The sequence below is a fragment of the Bos taurus genome, chromosome 6, assembly GCF_002263795.3.
Source record: "Bos taurus isolate L1 Dominette 01449 registration number 42190680 breed Hereford chromosome 6, ARS-UCD2.0, whole genome shotgun sequence".
Classification (NCBI taxonomy): domain Eukaryota; kingdom Metazoa; phylum Chordata; class Mammalia; order Artiodactyla; family Bovidae; genus Bos; species Bos taurus.
In genome coordinates, this window is record NC_037333.1 from 61272932 (window position 1) to 61289854 (window position 16923).

Sequence of the window (16923 nt, forward strand, 5' to 3'; positions counted from 1 at the left end):
TGCTCTACTTACTCCATAGCTTTGTGATATGGATTTACATGAAACAATGAATGCCTGGGATCAAAACCAGTGCCTGGAGAATAAAAGGGTGCACCATATATGCTAGTTCTCTTCCCTTCCCTTCTTCGTGAACAAGGGTTTTCTTTCAACACAGTGAAAGAAATGGCTCTGTCTCCAGATGGCTGAAAGGACGCGTCAAGAACACAGATTGGAAACAACTATAAAACCCTGATCAGTGTATGGGTATGTGTCCAGGCTGAATGTAGAAGCCTGAGACCCATACTTGTAAGTGGTCTAAAATTTGCACCCTGTGCTCCAGTTAGCACTAATTAGAGCAGAATAATCTGTGCCCTTCAACATGTACGATGTCTGTCTGAAGACAAAACACTGGAGAGAGGTCCACAGAGCACCTGAACCCCAGGAGCGGGAAGGAGCTGCACAGCGCAGATGAGCATGGCTCTGCTGAGCAGCGCTAGTGGCAGGGACTGCGGTTGGGGTAAGAGAGGCCAGCATCCTGTTCTGCTGCTGGAAAACCTCTGGATGTCAGCACCAGGGTCTTATCTGAGCCGAACTCTGTCTCTCTGTCACCTCCACGCCACTGTTTCTCGTGTGTTTGTTCAAAACAAACAAGCATGGAAAAAAAGCAGTTTCACCTCGCAATCATTTACTGAATACTAATGGGGCACTCGACATCTTTATGTCAGAGCAGATCAGTGAAGACACGAAGGGGCAGTGGACACGTGAGGAGGAGGTGGAGCTCAGCGGCTGGGATGCCGAGGGTGGACGGAGGAAGGCCAGGACACTGCCATGCCCACAGGGAGAGAAGCACGGAGGAGCCATTGCTGTCAGGAACCAGAAAATAGAGATCTCATCCACACAGATCCTTGAAATAGCTGCAACGAGGGAGAGTCCCCTCAGATTTCCTTTGAATAAACACGATCAGAGGAGCAGCACGGGGCAGCTGACCGTGGACCACACGGCTAAGTCTGTCCTCTGTCGCTTCAGATTGAGTTATCATTTGAGGCATTTACTTAACTTCTCTAGGCCTCTGTGTTCTCATCTGTAAAACGAGCACGGTAACAAGTTTGCTGGGAGGATTTGGTGAGTTGAGGACAAGCATGTTCTAATGGTCACAACCAACACCATGGCGTCCCCCTCGGCTTCGTTTCCTCTCACTCCTCACATCCAATCTGTCAGCAAATCCTACGGGCTCTACCTTCAGATTAGCTTCAGACTCTGACCCCTTTCACCATAACCACCCTCCTGGCCCAAACCACCGTTACTTTCGGCCTAGGTTCTTGCAACAATCTCCTAGGTGGTTCATAACACCGTGGTCACAGACCTGGTGCTAAAGCACAAGTCAGATCAGGACACCCTCTCTCAAGCCCCTCCAGAGCCTGTGACTGGACCACGAGTGAAAGCCACAGGGTGTGGGTAACAATGGGAGTCACGGTTCTGTTTCTCCTGCCTGCTGTGTTCTCTCTATAGCATTTATATCCCTCTATATTTCACTTATTTTGTCTCCTTCCAGTAGAAACATTGAGAAGGGCATGGATTTTTATTTATTTTATTCACTAATGAATCCACAGCGCTTGACCTACAGTAGAATCTCAACAAACAGCTGCTGAATCGATAGAATAAATGCATATAAAACCACTCAAAGCATTCAATAGACCTTATGCATTTTTAGCATTGTTTTTCCCAGATCTTAGCTGTCTTTTTAAAGGACTTCTCTATTGTGTCAATTCCTTTTAAACCTCTAGTACCTCATCCTCCAAAATACCACCTGATCCAGGATGGGGGGGACTGGGGTTGCTGTTTTTAGTCTGCTTAACCATCTCTATTAATGCTTTACTATGCCGGATGGCCTTGTTATGCCTTTTAGACAACCCAAACATACACATGTATTTAATTATTTACTTTAGGGAGGAGCTGCCACCAAATCAAAACAGGAGAGATGTGGAATTCTAGGGGTAGGGTCCTTGGATTAGACACTCACGACCCTGTTGCTGGTGGGGACAGAAAGTTACCTTCATAGCACACCAGGAACCTTTGGAACAGCGTTATTATTTTCTGGAAAATGCCTGGGGTTGTGTTTCATTATATGGATTACGTAAAACATGTCAAGTCAGGGAACGCTAATATTTGTACTTATCCCCGTGTTATTTAGAACACTATATTGCTACTTGCAATATACAATAAAATATATGTAATATACACTGTAATAGTATATTGCTGTGAAAGTTAGAAGGATGAACAAGTAAGTTTTACTCAAGATAGTTGGCCAATGATATATGTGTGTGTGTGTATATATGTGTGTGTATATATATATATACATACACACAAGTATAACTCCTGGCACATAAATGAATTTTTCACATATATGCATTTGGCTACATTCTTGGTTGAAATGTAGAATTTTACGATGAAAAATGCAAATCTAAGAGTAGTTATTACTTTCTGAAATTAACTGGATTGTAATAGAATTAGTGACTGTGCACAATAAAAAGATTCAAAAGTAGAGTATTGCTATAATATTTTGGGTTCTAAAACCCTGGTGCCCAGGAAACCGTGAACGTAGACTCTCTCTCCCAGAGAATGTGAGTGGTGCTCTTGTCATCTTCCTTTTCTGGAGTGGCCGTGAAGCTCATTTACACATATATGCACACCAAGACACTCTGCAAGCACCAAGTACTACATAATTTTAAAGTATTACTCTTTCCTTTAAATACATTAAACAAATTTACATCTTGGACAAGTTAGCCAAGCCAACAGCTGAATTAATCCATTCTTTCTATTTTCCATGGGGCATGAGCTATTTAAACATTATATTCAAAGTATTAGTAGCAATAAAACAAGAAAAAGAAGCCCTGTTAGCACTTCCCACTGTATATGAAGTGAACAGAAATGTGATGGGGTACTGACATTCATTTCACTTTGAATTAAACACAGCATCACCGCAAATCTCAAGAGAAATCATTAAGTTTTGTGTTTGGGTAATACCAGGAATTCTATAGGCAAGGGCAGAATTATATTTGGTTGGCTAAAAGCCAGTCAAACTTCACACTTGTCCTGGAAGTAGGTGGTCAAAAACTCTGTTCTTGTCTTCAAAGCGATTGGCTACAGCTGCTCAAACTATCTCGATTTCAAAATCTTTTGTGTCATTCATTTTGAAAATAAAACATTCAGACATGAGGCAAAATGAGGTCTAATGAAAAAGGTATTAAGTTAGAATCGACCTTGGGGAAAAGCAGGTCCAATCAGACAGTGCACATCAAATAAAAACAGTAGGATTGGAATTTCCAGGTGGCGTAAGTGGACATATACAATCTTTGATTTTATTCCTTCAAGAAAAAAGGACGCAAATCAAGGCAAGGAGACGGATTCACAGCTTTCTTTCTGTTCTCCTTAAAATACATGCTGTAAATTTTCTTGAGTTCACAGTCCATGTTTCAGAAGGAGCCTTCCCTTTGGTGGAAGGAAGTACATACTCCTCGATACGTCTGGTTTTGCTGTAATAGTATATAATGCCTCTCTCTAATAAATTTAGCCACAAATTTTTTTTAATGTGTCTGCATTCTGCTAATTTATAAAAAGCAGGATGCTGTCAGATAAAATTTCATGAAAATGATCTATAAACCAGACTGTCAAAAGTGAAAGGTACTCAGGCAGTACTTAGGGAAACAAATAATAGAAACCCCTGGAAAGGTTTCCTGTGACTGCGGGAAAACAATGTGCTGTAACGGAGCTCACGTTACCTCGATTTGCAAGTTACTGTGAGGTCACAGGAAATCCTGAAATGTTTTCCACATTTTCTTTTATACATTTTATGTCAAATTTCCTGCAATTGAAATAATACACTCTCCTACTGCTGGAATCCCTTCTGTACGAAAGGAGATCTTATGACACTCCCCCACGAACACCTAATAACTCAATTCCTACCAGTATAACGAGAAAGTGACAGATGGAATTGAAAGTGGACCATGATAAGGCTAAAATGTCAGATAGCCTAACTCTTTCAAAATGAAAACCAAACTGATGTCATTAAGACAACTCTAAAAGTGCATTTAATACAGGACAGTAGCCTTTTTCTTTAGAATGAAAGATAACAGAAGAAAAGACAGACTGTCCCAAGACATAAACTCACCATTTCCCTAAATCTCTTATTCAAAAAGTATGTGTGGATTGATGGTCTAATTTTAAAATGGCATCTTCTGTATAGATAGTCTTAACAGGATTCAAGCTCCTGACAACCATATTTTATTATCCCAGCAATGCTTATGAAAGGGTAAGTCAGATTTAAGTAAAATGCCCAAGTTTAAAATATTCTCTCAATTTTTATCACTCACAACTGTGGAATTTAAAAATAGCTTTTTAAATTGGTGAATACTGTTTTAATATAAACCCAAGCCAAGCAATTAAGGCTCATTAATGAATGCCAATTCTTATGGTTTGCCAGATTATCTGTTATTAGGATACATTACCTCTCCTGACATATCAGGGGCCATTGGAACAGCAGGCCACAGAGATGAGTAGATTCCAAAAAACACCACCCAGAGTGCGATGCTGCCCCAGATGGCTATGTGGCTGAACTGTGGAGGGAGGGAATCTGTGTCAGAGACTTGCAGGTGGACAGAGGACTCACACACTGGTGAAGCTTTCACAAATTTCCTTATTATTATTATTTTACTGTATCCATAAATGTTATCTATGGCACTTATTAACTAAATATTTGCGTGTTTTAACTGGATCTTGCATGAAATACATCTCCTCTATGATGATATAATACCTGCGGTATGTTCCTTTCCCACCTCCTTTGGTGGGTCTCACCTTTCACTCTTATCAGTTTTATCTGCTACCATCTTTAAGCCTCCCTAGTTTTTGTCTGTATGCTCTGACTGAAAGATGCTAAGACACTTGTGCGAATACTAATCTCTGTGCTAAGGACTGTCAAATCCAAATTTCTTGCTCCCACCTTTCCCTTGAACATCTAACTTTCTTTTTGTTTACTGTGTCTCTTTACCTGGATGTGAATGTACTTCAACACTAATGTATCTAAAATGGAACTTCTTTTATTCAGGCTGGAGATCTGCAAGTGTCTGAGGACAAATCTTTCACTAATATTAATGGTCTTCAGAATCGTTTTCCAATGGGTTTTCCAATGAGCATGTCTTGTGACATACTCTACCGTGAAAAGATTCCTATCAATAGGTTTGAAGGCTTCCCACTTTTCAGGCGTATTTACAATGTACAACCATATATTAAGGGCTCTGAGAAGTCTTGTGATACATACACTTATTTTTTACTCAATGTTTCCAAACTAGAGTGCCCCGTTTTCCTCCCTCCAGTCCCGAACCCCCATAGAACCACTTGTGGAACTGGAGTAAAGAGACACATCAAGTTATAACAAAAAACAACAAATATTAATGATAATGCATGAATAAATGTGATATCCTTGGTTGTGACTAAAGATCCTCTTACCCAGGTCCAATATGATGTCTCCAATCCAGCTTTCAAGCACACAGTTATCACCACAAACTAGAACAGAAGGGAGACGTTATTTTACTTCACAAATATGATAGTTCATAAGATGGGCTGGTAGACTATTCACAGCTGGACTTGTACGTCGAACCAGCAAAGAAATGAGTGAGTTAGCTGAGGGCTGAACATTACGACTGTGGCCAGCTGGAACTGCCACGCGCAGCCTTACACTCCTGCCTCTCTTCCTTGCCCTCTCCTCATCGTCATCGTCCGACAGTCCAGCCACAAGCCTTCTGAGCATGGGCCTGCCTACTTCTCGTAAAATTCATGAGTAGTGATCGACAATCGTCTAAGGTCCACAGTAATCTTGGGTTCCTGAGATTGCTTTAAGTTTATTTGACATCATCTGTAGTACAAGACTTCATTTTCTAAATTTTAAAGATGAATTATAAGTCATATAACTGGATATTTAGAAATCTGAACACTTATGCTATAACTTGACTTATTAGAAACTCTGTGGAGTGGCATGTAGGAGCGTGTTACATCTCCACGCGGTATACATCCACTGTCATTGGTGGCCATGCTATTAATCCTACAGCATGGGACCCAGACTTAATGAACTGCCCTGTGTTCTCCATAGGATAGCTCAACGTTTAAATGGAGTCAGACTACATTGCCCTGGAGTCAGACTATGCGTGCTCAAGACTCCATCACTTATTGGCTGTTCTGTTAAGGAACAAGGCAGGTTACTTGAGCTCTCTGGGTCTCATCTCCTTCATCTATAAACTGGGATCTGATAAAACTTATCCCTTTATAGGCAAAATACCAAGAATGGTGCTTAGCACTGCAGCATTATCTATGATTATCTATTTGTGATAAAAATAACATACTGAATACTGCTAGTAGTCAAAGGGAATCGGGGCACTTCCAACAGTTTGCCAGGATGGAAGTGTGTGCTTGCCTAGCGCTGGTGATTAGTGAGTGCTTAAGTGCACAGTCTTACTTTTGCTTACTGTAGGGTTTATACACAGTATTAGACGCTGCCCACTGGGTCATAAAGTCAGGATAAAGTGAAGCACTTGGGCTTTCTCAGCAGGATATCTAATAGCAATTCAGGATAAAGAGCTGTAGAAATAAAACATTTACTAAAATTTAAATATTTAATTTAGACTATATAAAAAATTCCGAAATGAGAGAGATTTTGACACAAAATGAAGGAAATACTCCCTATTAAGACTTGGATACTTTAAAATGTCTCTGAGACATCCAATGACATCTACTGATTTATATTTAAACTTAGTCCACCAAGTATTATGTGTTTTGCGCTCATGTCGTACGAGAACAAACCACTAGGCTCCCAAATGTATTTTTCCTTTTTTTTTTCTTTTACTACTTGAGTGGGTTGATGTCAATGGAAAGGAGAGCCTGGATTTGCCAAAAACTTTCTCTCTCTGTTACTCAGTAGTCTTAACTACCTATTAATCAGTTATTTAAACATCACATTATAGTTTTTCCACCAACAGAATCAGTCGTATCAGTGCCTGCTTAACATTTAGGACAGCACACGGTCCCCACTTGTGGAGCCATGGAGGGGTCACAGGAGAGGAAAGGACACTGGCCTGAGAATTCAGAGTTGAAGGCTGGAGGGCACATCTTTTGGAGACTAACTATATGACCTTTGGCACTAGTATGCCAGTGGAGCTTTTGACTTTAGATGAAAAAATGGTTTTAGAACATTTTTTGGCTCTTGAGTGGCAGGGTGGGGCTCACACTCATCTGTGCATCCCTCATAAGCGTTTATACAGTGATTTCCTACAGTGGAGTCCATGTCTTGCGTGGCTTAAATATCTCAAAAAAATGGAGATTTTTTATTTTTAATTTTTTTGGCATTTTATTTTTAATGCGACTCTAGAATAATTAGCTGTTAAACACCTAAGTCTAGTATGGTAGTATTTGCCATGAATTTAGGAAAGCAAGGAAATACGAACAAGGGCAATAAAACAATCCTGAGGAAAAAGGGACAAAGGAGACAAAAAGGGAAAGTGAGGCAATAAGAATGAAGAAGGAATACTGAAAATAAGAACAACCAAAGGCCTATACAGTCAGTGAACCTAAATGACATTTTTATAACCTAATATAAGATAATCTCTCAACAGTCAAAACATCTCATCTCATTTTTAAAAGGATGTGCGAACAACCCTTAAATACAGAAATGCACACATTTAAATTTGAAAACAAAATGAGCTTGGTTGAAGTAATTCAATTTCATATGCAAACGAGGCAAATGTCCCACACTCACTGTGTAAACAAAGTTTCCCAACAGCAGGTAATCAGAAGTCTTCCCATTTTCAAATACAGTGCCTACATGAAAAGAAGAGAGGTTTGTTGGGAAAGGAAATAAATTCAGAATCCATTCAAAGAATAATCAATTTAGGAGTGTTGAACAAAAGGAGGGGAAGCGGGGTCACACAATGGAGCCACTGGAGTGGGTTGCCATTTCCTTCTCCAGGGGATCTTCCCAACCCAGGGACTGAACCCAGGTCTCCTGCATTGTAGGCAGATGCTTTACCGTCTGAGCCCCCAGGGAAGTCCTCACATATGAGGGAAATCCAATTTCACAGAGAGATGGAGTTAGAAAGGAGAGAAGTATTTGATAACCTTTTCTAGTAACTGTGACTATTCCCTGATACTACTTAAAAACTCAAGTCATTTCTTAAAGATGTGGAGGTAGTTTCCGAAAGGTTAGCTGCAGTGGAATCTGAAACTGTTTTTCTGGTGAACACGCTGCAGCATATGCAGAACTGCTGTACACACGAAACTTGCATAGTGCTCTAAACCCATGTTACAAGAAGAAATACTCCTAACATCCCCTGGAGGAGGGCACGGCAACCCACTCCCATAGTCTTGCCTGAAGAATCCCGTGGACAGAGAAGCCTGGTGGCCTACAGTCCTTAGGGTCACTGAGAGTCGGACACGACTAAAGCGACTGAACACACAACCTTAAAAAAAATTCATTGGAAAAATTCATTCTGAATGCATCTTTTACTTATGCATGATTCTGTAACCTCATGGATGTAGTTGGTTCAGCTGATAACTCAAACAATCCCCCAGACGTTCTAGTGGATAAAGCTGCTGCCTGTTGATGTGTGGCTGAAGTACTTCATGCATACTTCCCATTTGGTCATGCAGAATATTAGTCAGATGTGTATCAAGTTTCGGGATTTAATAAAAGTATTAGGTTTACAGCTTCTTCAAGGGTATTCTTAAGGGAAACTTTTTTTTTTTTTTAATGTGGGTGTGTGGTAGTGAAGAATATAATGATTTCTAGTACAATTGTACCACTGTTTGTGTCAAGGTACCAGGAATTTTGCCCACTGCTGCTTTTGCAGCAGCAATGAAAATGACAAATAATGTCTTGATAATATAAAAAATTTGAAACTATGAAATTTTGACCTCATTCATAGACCTCAAAAGGTCTTGAGTATTCTCAGGCGTCTATAGACCATACTTTGAGAAACACTGAAGCAAGTGAATGAATGTTTAGCCAGATTTTATACAACCATTTCTATCTCTTCTCTATCTCATCTTTTCAAAAGCTAAAGAAAACAAAAACTTCTTATTTGAAAACAAACAAACAAAAAAAACTGAAAAAAAGTAGAATGTTAAAACACAATTTATGCTATGTGTCATTTATCTCTTGAAAAGAGGAAGTGCATGTTCTCTGGACTTGGCTAGATTTGGGTTCCCCAGGCAGCACCCGTTGTGAATTTCTTCTGCTGAGGCTGGACGGCTTGGCAGTTCCCCAGACAAATGCAAAGGGAATCCTGGGATCTGTTTTTCTGGGGCTGGAATTAGTTGGGAATTCCTTTCAAACCTCTTGTTGCTAAAGTGTTTTGAATTGGTAAGGTGTTTTGGATGCTGTCTGCTTTGTGCTACTTAAAATTTTTTTTTTCTAATTTAGAGTACCTAAAAGCCTTCCTCCGGAGAAGGTGATGGCACCCCACTCCAGTACTCTTGCCTGGAAGACCCCATAGATGGAGGAGCCTGGTAGGCTGCAGTGCATGGGGTTGCCAAGAGGCGGACACGACAGAGTGACTTCCCTTTCACTTTTCACTCTCATGCATTGGAGAAGGAAATGGCAGCCCACTCCAGTGTTCTTGCCTGGAGAATCCCAGGGATGGGGGAGCCTGGTAGGCTACCGTCTATGGGGTCACACAGAGTTGGACACGACTGAAGTGACTTAGGTAGCAAAAGCCTTCCTCAGTGATCAATGCAAAGAAATAGAGGAAAACAACAGAATGGGAAAGACTAGAGATCTCTCCAAGAAAATTAGAGATACCAAGGGAACATTTCATGCAAAGATGGGCTCGATAAAGGACAGAAATGGTATGGACCTAACAGAAGAAGAAGATATTAAGAAGAGGTGGCAAGAATACACAGAAGAACTGTACAAAAAAGATCTTCACGACCCAGATAATCACGATGGTGTGATCACTGACCTAGAGCCAGACATCCTGGAATGTGAAGTCAAGTGGGCCTTAGGAAGTACCACTATGAACAAAGCTAGTGGAGGTGATGGAATTCCAGTTGAGCTATTTCAAATCCTGAAAGATGATGCTGTGAAAGTGCTGCACTCAATATGCCAGCAAATTTGGAAAACTCAGCAGTGGCCACAGGACTGGAAAAGGTCAGTATTCATTCCAATCCCAAAGAAAGGCAATGCCAAAGAATGTTCAAACTACCACACAATTGTACTCATCTCACATGCTAGTAAAGTAATGCTCAAAATTCTCCAAGCCAGGCTTCAACAATATGTGAACCATGAACTTCCAGATGTTCAAGCTGGTTTTAGAAAAGGCAGAGGAAGCAGAGATCAAATTGCCAACATCCGCTGGATCATGGAAAAAGCAAGAGAATTCCAGAAAAACATCTACTTCTGCTTTATTGACTATGCCAAAGCCTTTGACTGTGTGGATCACAATCAACTGTGGAAAATTCTGAAAGAGATGGGAATACCAGACCATGTGACTTGCCTCTTGAGAAATCTGTATGCAGGTCAGGAAGCAACAGCTAAGAACTGCACATGGAACAACAGACTGGTTCCAGATAGGAAAAGGAGTACGTCAAGGCTATATATTGTCACTCTGTTTATTTAACTTATATGCAGAGTACATCATGAGAAATGCTGGACTGGAAGAAACACAAGCTGGAATCAAGATTGCCGGGAGAAATATCAATAACCTCAGATATGCAGATGACGCCACCCTTATGGCAGAAAGTGAAGAGGAACTCAAAGGCCTCTTGATGAAGGTGAAAGTGGAGAGTGAAAAAGTTGGCTTAAAGCTCAACATTCAGAAAATGAAGATCATGGCATCCGGTTCCATCACTTCATGGGAAATAGATGGGGAAACAGTGGAAACAGTGTCAGACTTTATTTTTCTGGGCTCCAAAATCACTGCAGATGGTGACTGCAGCCATGAAATTAAAAGACGCTTACTCCTTGGAAGGAAAGTTATGACCAACCTAGATAGCATATTCAAAAGCAGAGACATTACTTTGCCAACAAAGGTCCGTCTAGTCAAGGCTATGGTTTTTCCTGTGGTCATGTATGGATGTGAGAGTTGGACTGTGAAGAAAGCTGAGTGCCAAAGAATTGATGCTTTTGAACTGTGGTGTTGGAGAAGACTCTTGAGAGTCCCTTGGACTGCAAGGAGATCCAACCAGTCCATTCTGAAGGAGATCAGCCCTGGGATTTCTTTGGGAGGAATGATGCTGAAGCTGAAACTCCAGTACTTTGGCCACCTCATGCGAAGTGTTGACTCATTGGAAAAGACTCTGATGCTGGGAGGGAGTGAGGGCAGGAGGAGAAGGGGGCGACGGAGGATGAGATGGCTGGATGGCATCACTGACTCGATGGACGTGAGTCTGAGTGAACTCCGGGAGTTGTTGATGGATAGGGAGGCCTGGCGTGCTGCGATTTATGGGGTTGCAAAGAGTCGGACACGACTGAGCGACTGAACTGAACTTTGATGATGGACATTCCTAGTTTTTCATGCTTACACTGATTTTGCGTTAGGAAAATAAACTACGTAGAAAACTTACCTAAGTCCTATATTGTACCCTGGATTCAACACCCTGGATTTCCCCAAAGTGAAAGCAATCCAAATGTCCATCAATGAGTGAATGAATAAACAAAATGTGTTCTATCCATACAATGAAATATTATTCACCCATAAAAAGGAATGAAGTCCTGATTTATGCCACAATAAGGATCAGTTAAATTCTTGTATCACAACTCCATTTTTATGAAATGCCAGTATAGGCAAATCCACAGAGACAAAAATCAATGGTTGTCAGGGGCTAGGGGAGAGGGATAGAAAAATGAGGAGTGACTGCTCATGCATAAAGGGTGATGAAACTGTTCTGGCATCAGAGAGTGGGGGCAGTTCTGTGACTATACTAGAGACCACTGGATCATATAATTTAAAAGAGTGAATTTTATGGTATGTAAATTTTATCTAAAAAATGCTATTATGATTCTCCTGGCCCACTGGGTCAATATTTTATATTTAATTAGATTTTACTACAGCTATTTCCAGGGTCTAGTAATGAGAATCTATTCACTTTGTGCTGGCAGAGCAATGAATGTAGGAAGGAGATGAAAATCTTCGACCAGGCCACGAAGCTGCTGCCTTGTCTGCGATACGCACTCCCCGACTCATGCCGCAGCGTCTCATGAAGGCGTCTGTGACAGACTGGGTGCCCACAGTGAGCCAGGCGCTGTTGTGGGCACTATGGAAACAACAGCGAACTTAACAGACAGTACCCTGCCCTTCTGGAGCTTTGGTTCTAACAGAGGAGCATGGTAATTAAAAAAAAAAAAAGCAAATATATCACACCCACTAGGCAAGCACCAAGAAGATACAAGAGGATGAGGAGAGAGAGTCAGGGGCAGAGGGCGCGGGGTTGGAGGGTCTCTGAGGCAGGGTGATCCGGGAGTGCTTCTCCAAGCACAGACCTGAGGGTGGGAGGAGAGAGCTGCTGGACACCTGGTGAAGACGAGGAAGAGCGGATGGATGGCCTATGGGCTGGAGCACAGTGAGGGTGGGAGCTGGCAGGGGCGGCACTGGTGGGGTGGAAGGAGAGCCAAGTTGGCCAAGGCTGGGGCTATGGACTTGGTTCTAAATGTGATCGAGTCTGTGGGGTTCTGAGCAGGGAGGCATCTGGTCTGATTTACGTTTTATGAGGATGCCTCTGGCAGCTTGGAGAGGAGGCTGTTGGTGGGACAGAAGAGCCGGCCCTGCACCTTACGGGCCAGTGTTAACTCAGCCGCGAGAACAGCTAGTACCTCTGAAGGGCACGCAGATCTCGGGTGTTGTGTGTGTCTTGTTTGAGGTACATGTCTGTGAGCTGAATGTTCAGCCGTCTTCCTCCGGATTCCAGGGCAAGGTCTGCTCCGGACATAGCAACACCAGCTTAAGCATCCCAGGGACCTCTTCTCTAAAGTGACTACTTAATCATTTTTATGTGTATAGGAAATTCACCATGATCCCATCTCTCAAAACTGACACAATAACATCACCCCCTCAAAACAAGCAGAGATAAAAGCTTACACTCCAAGACGAACATAATAACATACTGAAAATCTCATTCAAAGCTGCAGCTCAAGTACTTGAAAATACTAGCATGTCTGATGAGGTTCAGTATAAAGAGCTGATACAAGTCTCACAGGTATAATAAACAGACGACGTAAAACATCAGCACTGTTGTCTCCTAACTATACATCAACAGAGGGGAAAAAAAACCTTAAAATTTCACTCTCTGCAAGTTTGAAAAACATGAGAAGTAGAGAAGAAAGGCTTTGCATATATTAAATCACTTTGCTCCCAAAGGAATAGTAAAAATCTTTAAAGTGTGTACAACTTTTAAATGCATGTATTTTAGGTTAAGGAAGAAACATCATAAAATGAAACACCGCTATAATTTTTAACATATATTGACAATGAATTATTTTTCTAAAAAAGTAAAAAGTCACATCTTAGCATTCATATCCTTCCTACTTACCATATTGAAGGGCTTTTAGTGGAAACCAAAACAGAATAACTGAGTGGAAGAGGCCATTTAAACAATGAACCCAGAAAACCTGAGGGAAAACAAAAATCCATGAGAACCATTTGCGATAAACTAGCTCTGTGAACTCTGACCTTTCTTTTTATCTGTGAGCTAGATTCACAAAACGTGTTTCTGTCGGGCCACCACTGTGAATTAATAGAACTGACAGACACTTTCTGCCTCTTAGACCTTCATGGGTCATTTATTTATTTTTATGTTTCTCTAAATGTTTTTTCAGCTTCACTGAAATTTTTTCTACTTTCTAAAAACCAAGGATTAAAAGTTTAAATTTCTGCCTGAAGAAGAAAATAAAATTTAAAATTACTGTTAGATCATGAAACTCTTTAAGTGGGACTATTTTCATAATTCCAGACGAACAGACTTTTGAAGAGATTGTAATTTGGTGAGATCCCTACTTTTTCTTTTCCATGTGCAATAAAAGTGTAAACTTTTAAATGGTAAGGATATAGTGCATTCTCTTTTTCCAAACACACCCACAGCACAACACTAAAAATAACAAGTGTAACATTTAAATTGCATAGTTCCTCAAAGCAAAGCCCTTTTACCAGGACTTAAGTTACAAAAGACTTTCACAATTTGAAAACACCTGTCAACATCAAACTTCATACAATTATAATATCATTTAATAGTTATTGCTTTCTCATCTATTGTATTTCATTAACAAGAAAGCAAGTATCACTAGCCTTTTCTTTGTAACATGGATGTAAAAGATTAAGTTATAGAAAAACTGTTTAGAACGCTCACAGCCCTTTGAAGGGCTGCAGTTTTGTCCCTCAGAAGTGCTTCTTGCAAACAAAATGTATGCCAAATAAAACTGGCATGTATTAAAATAGTTTTAAGCTGTTCAAACAACAGAAATTAAGTTGCCTGCCTCCCAAAATTTTCCACTGTGATCTCAATCTCCTTTGTTAGTTCACCCAGCCACACTGGATTGTATGATCCAATTTACGCTGCAATACATTACACATTTGAACTTATGTTACTCATTAACCTTTGTCTCTTCTCCTCACTATGTCATTACTGCAAGTTTTTATTTGACAGAAAGCACAGGTGGGTGCAAGAAAAATTAGTTCTACTTTTCCATTTTCCTGACCGATACTTATTGTCACATGTTAATCCTTTAACCCCTGTCACGACCTCAGCACCTCCGACCCTTTTTACCATAACAAACGTAATCGTCATCATTCAGGGTAACAATGCTTCTACACTGGGGACCTGGAGCAACTGCTGTGTATACAACTGTGCATTCTGTAACCATTTGTTCCTGAATTTTAAAATGTTTATATGGGATTTATTCAAACAATTTTCACTGAAATCATTAGAAAAATCCATAAACCCTATAAAAATTGCTGGCAGCTTGTGTATCTATAAATATTTAAATGAATACAGAAGTTGTATACTCTATTTGGATTGATATGGTGACTTTTCTAAATGCCAGGGCTTTGCAGACTATGAGATACTTTGTATACAAGAACAGCAAAAAATACAAGGAAGGCTGCTCTCACGTTAAAACTATATATGACCAGTTACACTTTCTCACTGGCCACAAGACTTTCCAAGTTGCCATATACAAAGGGTACAAAAGGATGTGACTTTCTAGGAATGGTTTTGGGTAATCCTGTGACGACCGGTTTATAAGCAACAGGAGCAAGGTCAAGGCAGTGGCTGGGAAGCTAACTCTCAAGAGACACCACGGAGCCTCAGCAATGGGAGATGGGGACGTGTGACTCTGGGCTGGGAAGCTAACTCTCAAGAGACACCACGGAGCCTCAGCAACGGGAGATGGGGACGGGTGGCTGAGGTGGATGTACTCTGGGCTGGGAAGCTAACTCTCAAGAGCCACCACGGAGCCTCAGCAACGGGAGATGCGGACGGGTGGCTGAGGTGGATGTACTCTGGGCTGGTAAGGGTTATTGTTAGCCTGCCAGAAAGTCTGGAACCTTCCTAGCTCTCAGATTACATTTTCAAGGAAACAAGAGCTCATAATCCATTGTATCTGCCCCAAGTGTAGCTTTCTGTCACTTGAAAATACTCACCATAGGTAATGGAAAGCTTTTTAGCAAGGCAGTAGAATTTAACACAAATTGGACATCAAAGGTAAATTTTTAAAAAAGCAAAAAATAAAACATTAAGAAATTAAAGCACAGACATTGCATATTATAAATAGCAACAGTTTTAAAAGACCACTAAAATACTTTATAGAACTAGTGGGCTCTATAAAAACCCACTTGTTCTCCACTCTACATAAAACCTTGTAGTTAAGTTTTTTTTTTTTTTTTAACTTAACCAAATTCAGTTATCCCATCCCTCAAGTTGTACGCATCTGCACACTGGGACATGTATGCACAGTGCATTCATGAAGACCTCATCTCAGAAGATGAATAACATCCTGGCAATAAACTTAACACCATCATTTACTATATGAGGTTAGAGGCGCTGCCACACCAGTCTCGCTCTATTGCCCTGGTATACTGAGAACAAATGTCATTTGACAGTTTTATGAAATAATAAAATTTAAAATATCCTACATTAATTTCCTAAATTCAAAACACCAAATTAAGGTTACATATAATTATTGGTAACATAACATGCATAACATAACCAACATGTACTATATTAAATGAGAAAAAATTCTGTGAAGGTGTATTTGATACTTTTATTATAGTTTCAAAATTACATCTACCTTGACTGTTACAAAACTTAAAAAAAAAAACAAAAAAACAACAAACAAAACTCCTCAGTTACACTGGATAGAAACCCGAATTTCTAACAAACACTAGTGGAAACACTTTAGAATACATAATTGCAGGAGAGTGAACTATGCAGGAAATAGATATTTTTGTTGCTGGGATGAAGAAATACTGTGGATCACAAAGATGACAAAAGTCTGTGGCTTGCTATATAGGCTATAAACTCAGAATATGATTTTAGATAAAATGTTGGATATTTTATCTTATATTAAGTTTTATGGCTTAATAATGATTGTAAATAATGATTATTATTGGTAAATGAGTTATCTACCAGAGACGATATCTTTAATGCTTAATACAATCTAATATTTCAATGAAGACAAAGTTATTTCATAAAACAGAAAATGGGTAAAGAATGATATATCATCCCTCATCACTTTGTATGTGTAAAGACTGTCCATGCCAGTCCTGGATGACTGACCTCTGAGAACAGTGCGCATTCCCCACAAAACTGCAAAAACAGAAAGTCAGAGGGCCACCCCCTCTGCCTGCCAGGCCCACTTTACTGCTGCCTGGCAAACTCCAGTGAATTGTGGTTACAGGTTAAATTCACAGCAAA

At 40.3% G+C, this 16923-nt stretch overlaps 1 protein-coding gene across 9 annotated transcripts in view; it reads right to left on the bottom strand.

Annotated features, from left to right (window-relative positions):
* The window catches only part of ATP8A1 (ATPase phospholipid transporting 8A1), a 238136-nt gene that overhangs the window by 32902 nt on the left and 188311 nt on the right, over positions 1-16923 (bottom strand). For all 9 annotated transcript variants that reach the window (XM_024993042.2, XM_024993040.2, XM_024993038.2 and 6 more), the window contains 4 exon segments: positions 13546-13624; positions 7781-7842; positions 5482-5538; positions 4485-4592 (listed from right to left, as the gene is read on the bottom strand). In XM_024993042.2, coding sequence (XP_024848810.1) covers positions 4485-4592; positions 5482-5538; positions 7781-7842; positions 13546-13624 — 306 coding nt within the window.